The 19394-nt window shown below is 40.1% G+C and overlaps 1 protein-coding gene across 5 annotated transcripts in view; it reads left to right on the top strand.

Moving 5' to 3' along the window:
- The first annotated feature begins 720 nt into the window (after positions 1-720).
- The window catches only part of khdrbs2 (KH domain containing, RNA binding, signal transduction associated 2), a 62964-nt gene continuing 44290 nt past the window's right edge, over positions 721-19394 (top strand). For 3 of the 5 annotated variants that reach the window (XR_015037764.1, XM_085800271.1, XM_085800272.1), the window contains exons 1-2: positions 721-1252; positions 12361-12488. Coding sequence is in view for 4 of the 5 variants with exons in the window: in XM_085800271.1 (XP_085656397.1) it covers positions 1162-1252; positions 12361-12488 (219 nt within the window). In the remaining variant the exon portion in view is untranslated. The remainder of the gene's footprint in view (positions 1253-12360; positions 12489-19394) is intronic. The other 2 variants (XM_085800274.1, XM_085800273.1) reach the window with 2 other exon arrangements.

The raw sequence follows: 19394 nt of genomic DNA, 5'->3' as shown, positions 1-19394 counted from the left end.
GGCCTCAGAAATGCCTCTTTCATGTGCACCCCCCACATCAAGAGAAATGTGAGTCATGCACGCAGGTGGTGTTCAGCACCATGGACAGACACACAACAGAGGCCACAACTGTGTGTTTGTACCTCGAGCTACAGCTGCCGGGGGCCACAGAACCAAAGAGCATTGTTCATTATGACAGGGCAACAAACTGAAGTGAACTTTGGAAACTCTAATTGAAACTCACAGGCCCCCATTCATTGGCTGAATCAAGAAAATAATTGGATAAGATATGTTTCCCCATTGATAAGCAATTATCTCTCTCTAGTATGACATTACTGATTTAGCTCTAATTAATCTTTGTTATATCAAAGTCAGTTATAATTTAAGCTCAGCTGATAGCCTCTCAGAATACCCTGATTAAAAATAAAGTACATCTTTATTATATGCTCTCATAAGGACTTAAAGGATGGCTGGTACTGAATTAAGAGTTTAAAGTGGCTTTATTATGATTTAACTGGAAGTAATTTCTTTTTTAACCCGCACAAGATTTACAGTGCTGCAGCACAGTATTGCGTAATGCATATTAGAATGGCAGGTATTTCACTACTTTCAGCAGGGTGTCATAAAACTTCTGAATCATCTGAATTCAGCACTTTTGGAGGGAAATTTTCTTAAAGACCAATGTCAGCCCCGACCAATCGCAACCTCAACTTTTCTTCTTTTTTTTTTTATCCATTCCCTCCGTGCACATCGCCCAATTGGTATGCGCTCAGCGGGGACGGTCTTTGTTTTCCAGCAGCGCCAGTCCCAGTATGGCCAATAACGGTGCTGAGGGGCGGGGAGCAGCGCGGTCTGCAGACCCAGTGAGTCTGAGAGTCTGGCGGGGTGCCGAGGAAGAGGCAGCGGCGGCAGAGATGGGCTCACACCCCTGAATCACACACTCACTCTCCAGTCAAGCATCTCGGAGACCTTGAAGGACGGCTAGTTATTTTTTCTTTTTCTTTTTCCCCCCTTCCTTTTTTCCCCCTTTTTTTCTTTTCTCTTTTTTTTTTTTGGAGAGGATTTTTCTGGTGGTGCTCATTAAGACCGGCAGAGTGAAGCAGGTTTATAGTTGCATTCCGACGCTCAGCAGCCCTGTGGTCTCACCTGCACCTCCCGGAGAACAGGTCCGCTGTGACAATAATGCATCCAGATAAGTACTTACCTGAATTGGTGGCCGAGAAAAACAGCCTGGATCCCTCCTTCGTGCATGCGGTGCGCCTGCTTGCAGAAGGTAAGTCAGGTATTTTGGATTTACTGTCAGTAGCCTGCACTTGTTTCGCTTACTGTGTCCCCTGCAACTGAAAACATCCTTGCATTGCATTTTGAGGGAAGTACCTTTAAAAACCTGATGTGAGCGTGTTCTCACTCGCTACCGTTGGCTGTTAATGGGTGGTATTGTTGGCACTGCTTCAGAGCTGAACTTTTCTCAGGTTCGTTTTTTATATTAGCATCATGCAGTTGTGCACAGAAAGTAAAGTGTGTGTAAAGTCAGAGAGACATCACCTCTTACTATAACCCACCATTTACAAGGTCAGGCACCAGCACAAAAACATAAAGACACTGTTCATAGAGCAGCCCTCCTGGCCTCAGGGTAAAAATGGTGAAAGGACTAATGAGCTCAGTTGTAGGACTGACTAGATTTATAAGTGTTAACTACCTATACAGTCTGTCTACTGTTCTCTCCTCAGCACAGACTAATATGAGGATTTCATATGAAATTGTGGTCTACTATGTGTTTCCTTGAGTTTTCCTGCTAGAATAATTAAGCACACTCATCAGACTTGACATTTTGAAGAAATCTACCTGAGGTACTATGCAGGCGGAAATGTGCTGTATGATAAACTAGTCATTTAGCATGAGAGTCATCTTCTCTTCACAGCAACGCTGTCATCAAGGTCACAGAAGGGAGCCGGTGCCATTGGGACAGATGTTCTCCAGTCTTCTCCTCTGACTTAATGTCACTGTTTGTCCAACGGCAACAGGGCAGCATAATCAGGTCCGGCCTGCAGCATATAAAGTGCCTCTTCATCCCGCAGGTAGCCTTATAGTCTTATTCACATACTGAGGCTGTGTCGCGTCTGATGGAGAACTTATCACCCCACAAAGCAAACACAAGAAGGTGGCTCAGCTCATGCAGCCTAGAGATGAAACTTTTCCATTTCTCTAGTGCAAATTGAGAGTCTATGTGCTCTCGCTGTGATTTGTTTTAACTGTGCAGGGCAGGTGGAAGATAAACCCAGAAATACGCTAATAAAGAAGTGAGTGAATTCATATACTTTTATTCTGGTGCCATAAAGCTATAGGTTCTCAGCCCACATGGGCTTAGAGGGCACTGTTTACATTAAAGGTAAGCATGCAAAACATGCAGTACTTTAATCCTTGCATGTAAACAGTATAACAGATGTTGATTTAATGTTCATTAATGCGTTGAAATTCAAATTGAAGAGTTTTAAATGAACACAAAGCAGCTTTTTTTGCTGCGATTGTTAAAAGGGGTGAAGTCAAGCTGTATGTTGGATTAATATGCTGTGATTGGACACAGTGTTTATGCTCTGGTGCTTCTTCCCCTTGAGCTTTCCCGTTGAAATGTGTTGATGAGACACCTGACAGTCCCGCGCTTGTCACTAACTGTGATGCAGATGGGATCATCTGTCACACAGTACACTTTGCCAGATTTACTCAAGGCTGACTCACATAGCCAGGATACAAACAAACAAACAAACAACCCCAAAAAATGCTCTTTATCATGTCTACCACAGTGAACAGCAGTTACCATGTTAAAATGGTTTTTGTGGAAATTCAGTGGAAGCAGTTGGGAACTACTATACAGACACACTTGTACTTCACTTCACGTGCAGTTCCCCAGGATGCATAATGCAGCACAGTCTACAAAAACACAATACACTGGAATACATTGCAACAGAATAGCTTGCATTACCCTATAAAGAATGTGCAAGGTCAACACAGAAAATTGTGTTCATCACACACAATGGGGAACAATCAATATAACAAACTGTCAGTTCAGTCAGACGTAATGTGAAGAATGTTCAACATAATCAGCAGTGGGCAGCGTGTGAAATAATGTTCATAATTTTAACCACTGCCGACACAGTTGCTGTCCCCTTTGTCAGTCTACGCTCATGTATAATACAAGATCCTGCACATCAGTGGCCAGCGAGACAAACTACGTTTACAGATTTATAGATTCACAGCTATTTATTACTGAATAGCAGAGCGTGTAATCCTGCATTATTCACAACATGCACAATAAACAACACAAGGTGGATTTACCATGGCCTCACTTAACGGCTTCATATTTATGAAATTCTGAATTAGTTATGTGTTTAAGTTATTGTTGCCTCCAAAATCATTTGTCTTTCTTTAAGCAGATTTAGAGCTGTTTGGGGCGAAGCTCTCAGGTGGTGGGTGGGGATAATTCTCTGTGTGAGCTTCTTATTTTCTTTGATAGCTAAAGTAATAACAAAACAAAGATGATTATTTGAAAAACTTCATCCTTATTAATAACTTTATGGATTAATATTCAAGCCTGTCTTCCCCGTTTTCCGCTCAATACCGTTCCTTCTTGGATGAGAGTCAGCTCATCTCAGTATAGCGAGGACTTGATGATTGCTCAGATTGACACATAAAAAGTAATTTCCTTCATGTGTTACACTTCAATTTTCCTCCGACTGAACAACTGTAGTTGTTTTAAAAATAGGTTGAAGTTAGAGACAAGAAAGGAAAGCCTTTAATAGATCCCAGAGGTTTTCTTTGCAGCGCTCGCCTACATACATGCCACGTAGCTCCGGCTTGCTGTGAAAACCAATGGGATTCCTAATAAGGTGAAAAGCAAGGCAGATAGGGAGGCAGTGAGACGTTTACATGGAGAGGAATATTGGTTAATGAGAAAAACTAAAGCAAGCGTGCACCACTGTATGTTTCATGTCTCCACATTTCTCCAAAATCTAGTTTAGACTCTCACTAGTGTTGATAGGATATATAATATCTCAAATGCCCTCACAAGTACTGCAAGCCACACTGACAGGACAAATAAATCTTAATGAGATCTGATGGATGTAGACTTATCTGAATAAAACATGAGTACATGTGTATGTGGAGGAGGACCATCACAGAAGAACACGCACACACAAAAATCCTTACGACAGTGCTTTTACTTATGGAAGTTCATGATTTTGCCAGTTTTAATGTCTTAAAGAGTGAGTTAGATACTTGAAGCAGCTTAAACTGCCTGAGCAGAGTCTCCTTTTGATGTGAAACACCACAGTGCGTGAGCTCAAAACACCCTTTAATCCTCTTCATATCTGGGTTTTGTACTCATCATGTTCGTTTCGCCTTCCATTTAACCATTCACTGAAGTGTTTGAGCTCAGCACTCTGGCACCACTTCCCTGTGGTTCTCGTGTTTACACAAAGAGGAAATATTCTTAGAAAGAGGTGAACCATCTAGCAGCTAATGACAGCAGTGGTCAGTTTACATTGTGTACTCGGTGTAAAAGCCCGTGGGACAAACTCCAGAAGAGTTAGACCAAGGGTCTGTCAGAAACACTCTTGTGCCACAGTTTAGGCAATGATCCCTTAACTTTTATTAGAATTAATCAGAGAGTGCCGGATCCTGTGCAAAGCACCGCAGCCTTAAGTCTTAACTGTAGTCAGCCAATAATAGAGAGCGGTAATTAGAAACTGTGATGGTAAGCTTCAGTGACTGGCTGGTGAGGAGATATTAATCGTTTTCCATACTCTGAATATGCATGATGCACAAAAGAGTCAAGGAACAAATACTTACCGCATAGCATAGCCTTTTCCTCAACACACACAGGTTTCCTGCCAAGTCAGAAAGTATAACTTCTATTGAAAAAGACACATCTTAGATTCTTACAAGTGATTTGAACGATGCTTCACCACACAGTGCAGCTCTGTCTGGAGACTCTAAGGATTGATTTTCACTTAATCTCTCTCCCTCTCTCTCTTGTTAATAAATTGTTGCTCACATATCCATTATGAGATGGCCCGTTCAGTATCCGGCAGTGACCCGGCTCGTAGTGACAGATAAACACCACCCTGTGTGGTATGACCTATCAAAAGGACACAAAAATTACATTTCAGGAAAGTGAGACATTACATTACATTTTCGGCATTTAGCCGACACTCTTATCAAGAGTGACTTACAATGAGAGCACGGGTCGAATAAGATTAAATTCCAAGGTCATGAGCATTTCAAGCAACAGAAATGAGTGGATGAGCCGAAGCCGCAGCAGTCAGACAATAGATATTAGATATCAGATTGTGTTACTGTGCCTCTTGAATGTTCACACATATCAGTAAAGTTCTAAATAAAGAAACAAGGGACAGATAGAAATGGGATTTTTAAATCAAATCAAGCAAAAATAAAGGTTGAATTCAGCCGTGACAATGACATTGGATATTCAGGAAGGAGGCAAAATGACTGTCTCTGTGGTTATTATACTTTTCAAACACATGTGAACACATCTATTTAGTAAGTCACTTTCGATTCTACTTCAGGTACATCTCAAGACATCACAATTTTATGTATTAGAGTGGAGGACAGCTGTGAAACCTACTACTTTTTCTAATATTTTGCTTTTATAAACATCATCAGCCTCAGCGTTTTTGATGAACCTAATTTCCTCTTTCATCCAACACCAAACTAGTTTGTCTCATTAGACAAGGAAATAAGAAAGTGATAGATTTCCATACCGATCAGCAATCAATGATTGAATGAATGAACGAACCAACCAGTCAACTAATCAGTCCATTAGCCATGACTCACATCACATCACTGTTGAACTGCTGAAATGTCTTTATCAACTACTGAGAAATATATGAATTTGACTGAGCAACACTATGAAATGCTTTAAATGGCAAACAACCAAATGACAGAAGTAGCCTACTGTATGGACAAAAACATGTAAAAGCATAAATGCAAGTAGTGTGTCTTATTCCCTGCATGCTGAAACACTGCAAACAACAATTGGCAACTAACACCAACACAAATCAAGTGAAAGAATCAGTCAGTCACTCTTTTTGAAACCCAATTTAAGTTTTCCTTAGAGGATTCAACAGAAAAATCAGTGCAAAATACATCACATTTGTCTCCTTATCCACCCACAGCTAAGGTTTCCTCCTTATCAAGGCCATGCCTCCACCCTGCTGGCCAAATAAATTAAAATGTAGATACAATGTAGATTGAATAAATAAAATATCAGTTCATTAAATAGCAGATAGCAGCAGTAGCTGTGGTGCTGTATAATTCCCTGAGCCAAAAAGCAGGAAGTCAAACCTATGACACAATGTGCACTAAACAGATTGATGACTGAATATTACAAAGAGAAAGTAATGCAACATGTATGTAATAACGTATTTTATATATGGTGTGTCAATCTGATCAATCTGAAGATAGTTGAGGGAATATTTTTCCATCTGGTCTGGGCTGTGCACATGAGGTTATAATAATAGATGATTATTGAAAAACCATCACGATTAACATGTGTGTAATTTGCTTGCTTTTTAATTCGTAATTTGAATGAATAATAATTACTTTTTCACTTAACTTTCCATTAACTTACCATTCCACTCAGTGGAGAATTTGAAGATGGCATTATAATTAGATTGAAGATTTAATACTTTATCACCTTGTCAGCGGCTGAATACAATTTAGCGGCTGAACACAATTTTCCTCGATGCAGCCTAGTTAAAAAAAATAAAAAACATAACACATAAACAACATGTGGCCAAATAGTGGTGGTGCATATTTCCAACCCTTTGCATTTTAATTCATCAGTCCAGAGTGAAAAAGGTCAAAGCTAATTGCACGTCTCATTCCCCCACCCCCCACCTCCATAAGCAATCAGTTATTGGAGAGTAATTCAGCAAAGGGCATCTGTCTTTACTGACTAACCCCCCCCCCCTCAAAGGAGCTACTTCATTCCTGTACTGGCCGAGAACTGCCTCCAGCAGTCAGAAGCAACACCAATGTTAAGTCAAGTCTCTATCATGTCTCTCCCTCAGCTGACGTTAACATGCTAACCAACTAGCCCTGTCACTTTCTGATAGCAGCTCACTTCCAATCTGTTCTTGGCAACACTGCTCAGTGGGTATTTAATAACCTCTTACCAAATGCAACAATAGCCAAAGCTCTTACCAACCGTCAATCACCAAGCTACCTGCTTCTGAAAAGAAACCGCATTCACCAGCGGAGAGAAACGTACAAATAGCCTCTTTAACCCTAACCTGTCCCAAAATCTTTTTAAATAACACGTGGAAAGCTTGAATATAGGAATTGGTGTGCCATTAAAGCTGAATTTCATGATAGCACTAAGAGTAATTACATTGATTCATTTTTGCTCCCACTGTGCAGTCTTTATTGTAGATATACAATTCAGTAGGTAGGAGAAATTGGTGAATAATTTACAGACTAATGGCAGCACTTGACGAAGCCTTTGTTCTTTGACTTTGACTGCAGTCGGTGTAGCTGCCTACGGTGCAGTAAAATATTTAAAATTAAATATAATCACTCAGTCCTGTATTGACCAAATTTCAAGCTTCAAATAAAACTTTAAGTAAACAAATGGAAAAGCGCTGTTCAGCTGTAACTTACCAACATCAGCCTAAAGCTTGAAGACAACTCCACATATATTTTTGTACTATCTGCATCTTTTGTCTGTAAAGCTTGTCAGTCGGTTTGTGGGTTCTTCAACATTTAATGTCTTTCAGCCAGCTTTGCAAAATTAAAGGTGAGAGTAAGACAAAAGAGGGGAGGGTGCTTACTCTGTGCATTATTTGTCTACACAGAGCACATGTCAAATCCCAGGACAGCCTCAGTTTTCTCTGCTGTGTGCGATGAGGTTCATTTTCATGCTCTGTTTTGCCTCATCAAATCCCTCTGTGGCATGACAGTGTGAGGGTGTGGAGATTAATCAAACCTGTGTTCAAAGGTATTCGTTTTGATTGGATTCATTAGGGTGACTCTTTTTTTATCACTGTCTGGCTGGGGTGTTCATTTACTATGGATTTAGATACCATGTTAGGCTACTCTGTTGACCCATCAGGAAGAAAAAAAAACCCCACTATCAACAAACACCCCGCGGCAGAGTAGTAAGAGACAAATAGATCTCATCCACAGTGGAAAGCACACACATTTTCTAAACGGCGTCTATTCAGCTTGAGAACAAAGAGCATACTGGAGTGGTGTGGACTGTATGGCACACATAATACCTTAAATCTAATAAAGCTACAATGTGGGGATAAGGAGCTGAGCAGTAAACATATTATCATATTACTGAACTGCATATGTGCTGCTTTATACTGACAGGAGCTCAAACAATGTGAGACTGTTTTCTTTTTAGCACACTGTACTGCAGCCTGTGTAGCCTACTATGATTTAAAGATTTAACTTAATCGGTGCAACACAGTCCATCACAGTAAATGTATTCATAGCATATCTCAGAGGCACAGTGATCTTGTTGGTCAGCAAGAATAACCTGTTCACAAACTAAATGTTTCCCAGCGGTGTAGCTGTTTCACTGAAGTTTATGTTAATGGCCGATCATATCGCTGCTAAATCTAATGTCTGCGTTTCTAATGGAAGCTGGAGGTAATTCACTGTGATATAGGAATACAGATTTGTGTACATTTGTGGACGTTTTACTGTTTTCCAGGATAAATGAATAAACTTCACATTGCTCCTCCGTCTCTGTGTTGATGCTCAGTGTTGTTGCATACCGACCAAAGCAGATGTATTTAACTTTAGCCATTGCAGGCTGACTGAGCACATTTTCTCTTTTTCAGCAAAACCTTGTCTCCTAACTCGTACAGTTGCACACAGTTATCTGGGGGCTGCCCAGTTAAACCACTGTTGTTGTTGTTCTGTTTTTTTTTTTCACTCTTGGCCGCGCAGCAGCTCCGCTGAAGCAGTTTCGGTAGCGCAACAGAGGGGATCAAGAGCACTAGAATAGTCACTGAGAGTGTTTTACTCATTCAGTTCCCCCCAATGAGATTTTCATTCTGCGTGAGGACTGAAACCAGTGACCTTCAAAGCACATTCCCGCTTTTCTGATCTTCAGACTTCCCACCACATATTTGACAACAATGATACTGGTGTGAACGCTCCACCACATTTATGCATTGTAAGCTCATTTTCCACCTTTTCTCTCCTCTTCCATCTCTTAATCTCTCTCTCTTTCGCACACACACAATCTCCTTTGAGTTCACTGGCAGGCAGCGCAGCAGAATAAAGGTGTTTCCCATTATGCACTGTTGCGGAGCATAATCATCTTCATGGGCTATAAAAACTTCATTACTTTATTCAAATGATACGAACATGAAACCCACTGGAAAGTTAAACACTTCACAATGAAAATATAACCCAAAACAAATTTTCTCCCATATGCAGGGGCGCAGAACTAATCTATGAGTATATCAAGAAATAAATCCTTGATGAAACTGGGAACTGAGACTCCACAATGAGCACAAAAAGCACTTATGAATCCAAAGAGCTTTATTTGATGGTGTGAGATTTACTAATTGAAACAGAAATATATTTTTTGCCCTTTTTAAATTTGCATTAGATAGTGTTGGTGTGTTCCCTGCAGCTAAATCTGAAATTACCAAAACTTTAAGGAGAGTCAACACCAACAAGTCCTGGGAATTGTGAAAAAGTATGTGGCTTGTCCATGCACCCCACACTGATAGGAGGACATTATCAGTCTGACCCTTCGAAAAGCATTACAAATCACTAAACTGCAACTGTTGTCTGGTCTGGCGATGTAGTAAGGATAAGGAGTGTTCAGTTTAAGCACATGGACAAGTTACGTTGGGTTGGGTTGGGTTGGACTGCCTTTATTTTCCAAGTTACAGTCATAACCTGTTGTTTAAAGCAGAAGTAAGAGATCCGGTCGTTTTGGCTAACTTCCCGTCAGCGGATGGAGTTAGCAGTCCCCGCCCTCGTCCCTACGTCTCCACATGCACGTGCATCATCCTCAGTCTACGCAACTGTCCCCTTGGCGTGCACCAGAGCGATCAATCGCTCTGGCGTGCACATACGGAGAAGACCGCCCCTTTATGCCGTTCTCTCTCCTCATTGGATAAAGGTTGTAGGAAAGTTTTCTCCTCGGCTTACAGCAGAGCAGAGTGACTGACAGACCCGTGTTTCGGACCAAACACTATAAGTGATTGCTGTCGGAAGATATAACTATTTAAGACTTATATTAACCCAAACATTCTGCTTACTTCTGCTTTAAGGTTAGATTAAGAGTATAGTCATGGAAAAAGAAACCAAAATTATTTCGTAAACAGGAGACACAACATTATGCTCCAATGTTCTGTTGATCGGTCCATCCACCTAAAGCTCTCTTGTATGCCCGTACCCTGTATATTTAACTTGTGCCTATGCAGCACCCTGCTACCGTCTATTAAGCAGAGGTAATTCAAAATATGCATGTGTTTGCAAACCACGGGTTGTGTTTGATTTATGGCCTCTGGCAAACCACATAAATGTTATTTTTAAAAGGCACACTTTGTAAGCTCCTGTTATCCTGGGACACCTGTCTTGTGCTAAGTGTCACAAAGTGTGAATCAGCCCAGCTGATGGGAAGAAAAGGTTAGATGGGTCTTTCAGTCTGTTTACCCACCTGAAAGATTTGATAAAGATTCCAGAAAGTAGTCCCACAAAGTAATGAACAAAACTTTTCCTTTGGCAAATATCTCCGTTAAGACTCTTCCATCTGGCAGTGACTCATGCATCCTTAATATCCTAAAAACGTATTTTTCACATTCAGTCATTTGCGCTCACCCTTTTTGAATGGCCTGAGATTCTGAAAGAGTTTTGCAGCTTTGCTTAGAGTCGTTTTAGAGAGAATTGCAAAGGAGAGACAGCATGTTCCAATTTAACTGATCTTCCCCGAACAATCAGGCACAATCAGAGAGACTGTGTTACACTGGAAGAAATCGATGCAAGTTGGAATTTGGTCTTTGTGATTTCACAGACAATAGGGCTACCAAACAAATTACCTTAATTCATGGTGCATAACTGAAACCTTTGGCCATTTGGGACTGTAATGAGTGAACATTGGCACTGCCTGGATGATGATGATTTAACTATTGTGGATATCCAGAAAGTCATGTCAGGGAAAAGTTTCAGGACACGTCACTGTGGACATAGATGGACACATTTTCCTAACGTTGCAATACAATTTCTGGATTCCACCCAGATTATGAGAGATTTAACATGGATGCTAAATTGGATTCACTCAGGATGTATTACAGTTCGTAGCCGACCTCCTTCCTCAGTGGACAGTTTGTAGCCATCTATTTGTCCGAGCCAGAGCTGTTTGTTAACCTCACAGCTTTGTCCACTGGCAGTTGGCACCTCAGATAAGGCTGAAGTGCTCCAGCCTAAATGAACTCTTGAGTTTCAATATAGCAGCTCAGGAGAGGTTCTTGCTCAGGAAAATCTTTTATTGTCCAGCAAGTGTGTGGCCGAGTGATAATTTCTAATTCCCTGGAGTATTAATTAGCGACCAAAGAGGATCCCCGCAAGATGAACAACAGATCGCTTCTGTTTGAGAGCTTAATGCGCTGTGAGTCTTTCAGCCCAAGTGCTGTAAAATGCATCAGTCCAGAAATATCAGCGTTCTGGGTGTTCCTGTCAAACTGAGCCGGACAGTAATATCCACCTCTCATCTCTTTCCTATTAGCAATAACGCTGGGGAGACACGGGGGGACCATTGAGCCAATTTGCACATGATTTGTCCATCGAGTAAATTATGAGGAGGAATACTGCAGTTTGATTGGAACCAATGGTCTGCAAATATGATCTTAATATGAGAGTCTACAGATCTAATCTGGGGTTCCCAAACGTTATACGTTTAATCTGACATCTGTTAAAGGCCTTTGGATCAGAGACTACTGACAGCCCACCAGACCTCGGTTTGCAGTGAAGTCAGGCACAGCGAGCTGAGTGTGACTGTTTGCCTCTGTTGTTATTTTGATTGGAATTACTGGATCATGAGATTACAGGGCCTGATGTAAAGGACGTATCGGGAGTCAGTGGGATAATCTCATATTATTAAGTTTGCAATGTAAGCATATTTACATCTGAGATACCAATATAATCAGCTAAATATTCACTGTGCAGTGCAATGCTTAGTTACATTTCTCCTACTGTGTCCCCAGTCTAACATCGCACTGTTTTGGTTGTCATGCTGCAGTTGTAACAAGAGCAGACTTTAAGATGTGACTAATTCTTTTTCACTTACCAAACAAACTAATGATCTGATTCTTCATTATGTTTTTTTTTCTGCAGAGATCGAAAAAAATGAAGGGGATGAACTGAGAAAAGATGGTGACACAAAGAAATACCTAGATATCATCAGCAATAAAAATATCAAGCTCTCCGAAAGAGTGCTCATTCCAGTCCAACAGTATCCAAAGGTAAGAGATGAAACACACTTATCTGTCTGTGTCCACGTGTATGTGTGTGATATTGTCGCATTTTTTTGTTGTCAATTGGTGGATGGAACCTCTCAGTGTTGGCACCATGTCATCATCTGCTCCACCCATTGCACAAATGCTTTTGGCGCTGAAAACCTCCAACAGGCTAATACAAAGTAATCAGGCAGCGTCTGTTTATTTTTCATATAGTCATCAAAAACCAAAGTTTTCACTGCACTAAAGCACCCAAGGGCACAGTGGAGAACAATGACCATAAATCACCGTATGACACAGTGTACACACACTTATTCTGACTTGTGCAATGTCAGTACTGACGGAGTTTGAAATGTGGCCTAATGAGGCTGCTCCATTGGGCAGATATGCAGCTACACACAGCTGCTGGTGGAGAAGTGAAAGGCTTCACTGGCACTGTAATCAAGAAAATCTGCTCCACTTACTTTGCATTTACACTATTCAAGCAACAGGCTGCTCAGAAAAATGGCTTCAGAGTAGCAACACTGAGCGCAACAGAATATATTTTGATATAATTCATTGATTATTTGTCCTGTTGTGCAAATACATAATGTACTGCATGTGTGTGGATCAATCCCAGTTCCAGATCATTAGTTAGAGAATGTAATTCTCTTTGCTCTATTCTTTACTGTCTATGTTTTTGCCAATGTAAAAAATAAATGAACATATGCTGCTAGGTTTGTTAGAATGATTTAGAAACCCTTTATAATCTTGTCTTATGAATATCAAATATTGAATATAGTATATAGAATATGAATATTTTCATTAATTAATCACCTCCAACATATGGCATAAATTATGTTTATGAAATATATGGTCAAAATGATTTGGTACATTAGCATTACATTGAATAATAGCCTGTCAACACCTTTTTATTGTAGTGTAATAATTATATATAAAAAGATCATACAGGAGATTTATTGAAAACTCAAACCGATAGTGTTTCACCATCTGTGCCACTGTTTTTATGATGCCAAAAAAAGCAAGAGCTTCAGATTATAACCTGCAGGGGCTATTTTGTTCTGTAAACCAAGACTTTGACACTTCACTGTCAGTTTGCTACAATACTGCTATCATCATCATCATCATCATCGCCTCTCTTCTCCGCTCTCTCTCTTCTCCCACACTCTGTGACACTTTTTGTATCTGAGTGCTGATCTGAAATGAATCACTTCTCGTGTCGCTCCTCAGCATCTTGTTTCAACTTCTCACAGCTACTTCATGGCACCACACAGGACAGCTGCTGGTGTTTGGATACACAAACATTTAAAAGGCATATGATGCTTGTTTTACATGTACTGAACAGCATTTGTCTGTCTTATCAGAGGATGTCAGGAGGACAGGAGGACAAGGAAACTTTTAATTGTCACTCAGGAGAACAGGCGGTAGACTTAAGTCCAATGAGCACCTCAGGACACTGCATAGAAATCAATTTGCTGTTTCCTGCTTAGGAACAGTACTGAGAAAGTAATTAAGTTGCGTTCAGGAACTCCTCGCTCTATTAAATTGATTTCAAATCTATAAAATAGCCAATCTAGGCAATTTGTTGCGAACAGAAGACCCGCAGTGACTCGGGGATATCTCATTAAGCTGCATTCTCTGTCCATGTAAACAGCATCACTGAAGTACCTCTGAACTGTGAACGCTGAAATTTCCCTCAGTATGTAAAGCTAAGAATAAACTCTCTCTCTATTAAAGCAGAAGTAAGTGATATATTTGTGTTAATATAAGTCTTAAATAGTTATATCTTCCGACAGCAATCACTTACATAGAGTGTTTGGTCTGAAACACGGGTCTGTCAGTCACTCTGCTCTGCTCTGAGCCGAGGAGAAAACATTTATCGTATCCTACAGTTTTTATCCAATGAGGAGAGAGAACGGCATGCAGGGCTGTGTGTGCAGCCAAGGGACGCCGTGAATGTGGTGACGTAGGGACGAGGACTGTTATGGTGCGTTCAAGGAAACTCGTAACTCGTGTTTTTCCGACCTGTGAAGGCGTACCAGTTCGATCTGGTACGAGTTCACGGGTCGGAAATTACGAGTGGCCGTTATAGTGACTTTCACCGGTAAAACAGGTCGGAAAAACACGAGTGGGTTGCCTGAAACGCTACAAAGTCGTAAGTTGTGACTTGAAGCTGTAATTTACGGTTTCAAAAGCCTGCCTGGAACGCAGCATTAGCCAAAACGACCGGATCGCATACTTCTGCTTTAAAGTTAAATACTGATTTTCTTCTTGGTCATTACAAATAAGAAATAAAATGAAATTAATGTAAAGTTAAATAGGGATGTATATCTATCTGTATTTTTTTTTTCCCAAACTGCTGGTTAATTGCATGGTGTCCCATGTGTGACTCAGCTTCCTATTGGATGTTTAATGAAAGCCAATGGAGCATGGCATCAAAAAAACAAAAACAAATAACTACTGTGATAGATTACTGATATATAAATATATTAGAGAAACAACATACCTGTGAATATAAAAATAAATAATCAGAGGTACAGCACCAAGGCTCCAGATCCTTGTTGTGTATAATTAGCATAATAGTGCCAACTCTGCAAAGTAAGCAAATCAGTGCGGTCCAGGGGGATGGAGCAGTTGTCCAACAACAGTTTGTGTGACCTAATTGCAGAGTCAGCACCCTACAAGAGTGCAGTGTCACTATCTTAGACATCTTGGTAACACTGCACTTTGAGTTAATAGTCATTAGCCTCACGAAGCAACTCTTTGATCAAGAGCACGAAGAGGCTGAGAAAAACAAAAAAAGTAGAGCAGAGATTGGAAAGATGAGTCAAAAAACCTCACCAAGTTCCAGACATATTTATTACACTTCCTGTACTTCTCTAGTACACGAGTGAAGTCTTTAAGTCTAAACTGGACACAAAAATATGACCTTCTACATAGTTATTCAAAATTCAAATTCATTCACAACCACTAAAAAAAATAAATGTTAACATATTTTAACAGACAGTTGAATGGCAGACTAAATGTTGTAAAACTAATCAGTTTTCTTTGACATTTGCAAACCAAATTATTAAGGGCTAGATCAGAGATCAACATTAATATTGCACTTACTGTGATTGAAATATGTTTGTACATTGTGGCTACATAGATATGGATTCTTGCCAGTTTTCACTGGTCGATATATTTGATTTTTTTTTTTTTTTTACTCTGACAACATCTGAGAGGCACAAACTTATTGATTTCTTTTTCTTTCTTTTTTTTTGCTTCACATTGGAACTTCACTTTGCGTCATCACTATTTTCTACGAGTGTCAATTGTTCAATAATGTCCAGTCTTAGAAAGTGTCACAGAGCAAAAAATGAAAAATCATAAATCTGCTCTTTCACATCCCAGCAGCCTGGCTGTGCTCATTGGAGCTAGCACCTGTCATCTTTCTGCAGATTAATTTAAAGCAAAGTAATTAAATTATTACTTGTGAGAACTCTTCTGCAGGGTTTCAGATGTGAAAATGTGACACATGGAAGATTAATGTCATCTAACACTGAAACAGCCAGTGCTGATGAAGTCATTCTTTATGGGGCACTGACAGACACACACTGCAGGCCGTGGTCACTGGAGACATTTGGACGTGTCAGGTGTTTATTTAACCTTTATTTAACCAGCTAATAACATAGACTGTGTAAAACCCGTTGAGATCGCGTCAGGTGTTGGTAATGACATTAGGAATGGCTACATCTCATTGGTCGGTTACAGGAGTCCTGTGCAGGGTATTGTGCACGCTGACGCATCTCAGCGTCATGTACAGTAATGTTGTTAGTTCCACATGTGCTTCTGTTGCCATGACAAGTCAAACATCTGCTGAGAAAAGAACCTGTTTAGTCCTGAGCTGGGATGATGCATATTTTCATGGTTTTGGTCCGTTTTAGTGATGATGGCATCAACAAAACAAAATCTAGGCACATTAACCAATTTTATTACAGTATATATGTGTGTGTGTGTGTGTGTGTGTGTGTGTGGGGACAAAATATCTCATTATAACTCAACAAATCAAATGCAAACAAACAGCATATTACAGGGATATTTAATATCATTTTAACATTCACAGTGTTTATTACAGTTTATCACAGTGTTTATTACTTTTATTTGTGATGCAGTTAAAATACAGTTTTGGTGAATTAAACATTAGAAGAAGCTAATGGACATAAAACACTAGACCAGTTCACTTAACCCAGTAACCTCAATACATTACATGTTCAATTCAGGCAATTAAAAACTTACTAACTATTGTAATACAACAATTATAACTAGAAAAAGCATTTCCAAGAATGGAAATGGTGTGACTGCTGATAGCAACTGAACGCTGTTGCAGAATTAGCAAATAGTGCAAGCAGTGATCACCATACAAATGTTTGACCAAGGTCGGAATCGAACCCACAGCCTCATGGTCATTAGACTTCCACTCTGCCTCTAGGCCACAGTGCACACACAGTTGCAGAGACTGTTGTCTGTTAATGATCTGCACACTGTCAACATCAAGAAAGCTTGAGAGTCAAGCTTGAATGACTTAGAATGAAAATTTCTGTGAATTTCAGGCTGAGAGCAGCAGTTTCAACATGAAGCAAGTTATCAGAAGTCAACAGAGGACAACTGGGAAAATAATTCACTATAATTGTTGTTGAGACAAGATTTGAACCAGCAACCTTCAGGTCTCCAGACCAGCAAGCTAACCACTAGGCTACAGACAGAGACAGTATGTGAGGGGTAAAGAAAACCTTTGATAAGAGGATCACTGGCTTCTGCTTAAAAAAAAGTAAGGAATCGAACCCATGACCTCATGATCAATAAACCTTTACTCTGCCACTTCGCCACAGAGAGCACAGACATAAGCATGTTGCCATTGTAATGTGATGATGTGCTGCAAACGGTGGCAGAAGCAATTAATGCGTCTCTTAACGAACACCTGTAACCAATTGAGGGTGGGGGAGGGGAGCAGAATTCAACATCACATAACAAGATTGCTCAGCCTGGATTCGAACTAGTGACCTTGGGATTGGTAAGCGGCCACCTTACAAACTGGACTACAGACAGAGTTGTGGACAACTCTCAGCATTGGCTGAATGAGAGCAGAGAGCTCCCTGGCTGCATTTAAAAAATATTTTAAATTATTATCTAAGTCTCTTTGCATTTTTGACCAGAATTTTAGCCAGAAGACAAGTGTGGCTACAAAACTGGAGAAAATAATTTGTCTAGAGTTTAATTTGCAGAAAAAGTTAAATATTTTAAAAAGTATAAATAGTTAAAAAGAGAAAAGTAATGCCGATAAAGTTCAAAAAAAGCTGCACGTTTTGATATTTGAATTGTTGAAATAGACTAACCATATGGCCACAGAGAACCTGAGTTACAATGAGCTTTATACTATGAGGAATCAAAGACTGTCCAATGACAGCTGAATAATTAGTGTGACTGCTGAAGCAGTCACATATTGTTCTTCTGTTTGGCCCTTCCGCCTTTTACGGTCTTCTTCTAGTCCTTCATACTTTGTGCTATTTCAACAATTCATATATCAAAACGTGCAGCTTTTTTTGAACTTTATCGGCATTACTTTTCTCTTTTTAACTATTTATACTTTTTCTCACATTCATCAAAGTCTCAACCTCTCTTCTTCACAACTCCACTGTAGTGTAGGGGTTAGGGTGGATGTTTGCCAACCCTAAGGTCACTGGTTCGAATCCAAGGGAAGAACTCTTGTTATGTTATGTTGAATTCTGCTCTCCTCCCCCGCCTTCAATTGGTTACAGTGTTTGTTATCTCCTTGATTACTCGTACCAGTTTGCAGCACATCATCACATTACAATGAATGACAACAGTTCTGAAAGCAGTGTGCTCTCCGAGTGGCAGAGTAAAGGTTTAGTGATCATATGGTCATGGGTTCGATTCCTGCCTCAGTCTTTTCACTTCATTGCTTGACTTTTGATTCCAATTATTCAGCTGTCATTGGACAGTCTTTGATTCCTCATAGTATAAAGCTCATTGTAACTCAGGTTCTCTGTGGCCATATGGTTAGTGCTCAGCCTGAAATTCACAGACATTTTCATTCTAAGTCATTCAAGCTTGACTCTCAAGCTTTCTTGATGTTGACAGTGTGCAGATCATTAACAGACAACAGTCTCTGCAACTGTGTGTGCACCGTGGCCTAGAGGCAGAGTGGAAGTCTAATGACCATGAGGATGTGGGTTCGATTCCGACCTTGGTCAAACATTTGTATGGTGATCACAGCTTGCACTATTTGCTAATTCTGCAACAGCGTTCAGTTGCTATCAGCAGTCACACCATTTCCATTCTTGGAAATGCTTTTTCTAGTTGGAATCAAAAGTCAAGCAATGAAGTGAAAAGACTGAGGCAGGAATCGAACCCATGACCATATGATCACTAAACCTTTACTCTGCCACTCGGCTACAGAGAGCACACTGCTTTCAAGACTGTTGTCATTCATTTGATGTGCTGCAAACTGGTATGAGTAATCAAGGAGATAACAAACACCTGTAACCAATTGAAGGCGGGGGAGGAGAGCAGAATTCAACATAACATAAGAAGAGTTCTTCCCTTGGATTCGAACCAGTGACCTTAGGGTTGGCAGGCAGTTACCCTAACCCCTACACTACAGTGGAGTTGTCAAGAAGAGAGGTTGAGACTTTGATGAATGTGAGATTTTTTGTGAAAAAGTTAAATATTTGAAAAAGTATAAATAGTTAAAAAGAGAAAAGTAATGCCGATAAAGTTCAAAAAAAGCTGCACGTTTTGATATATGAATTGTTGAAATAGCACAAAGTATGAAGGACTAGAAGAAGACCGTAAAAAGGCGGAAGAAAATGGCCAAACAGAAGAACAATAGTGTGACTGCTTCATGTGACT

Source organism: Trachurus japonicus, chromosome 15 (assembly GCF_045865225.1).
Source record: "Trachurus japonicus isolate A0001 chromosome 15, Traja_1.0".
Classification (NCBI taxonomy): domain Eukaryota; kingdom Metazoa; phylum Chordata; class Actinopteri; order Carangiformes; family Carangidae; genus Trachurus; species Trachurus japonicus.
This window is presented reverse-complemented; position numbering and strand designations above follow the sequence as displayed.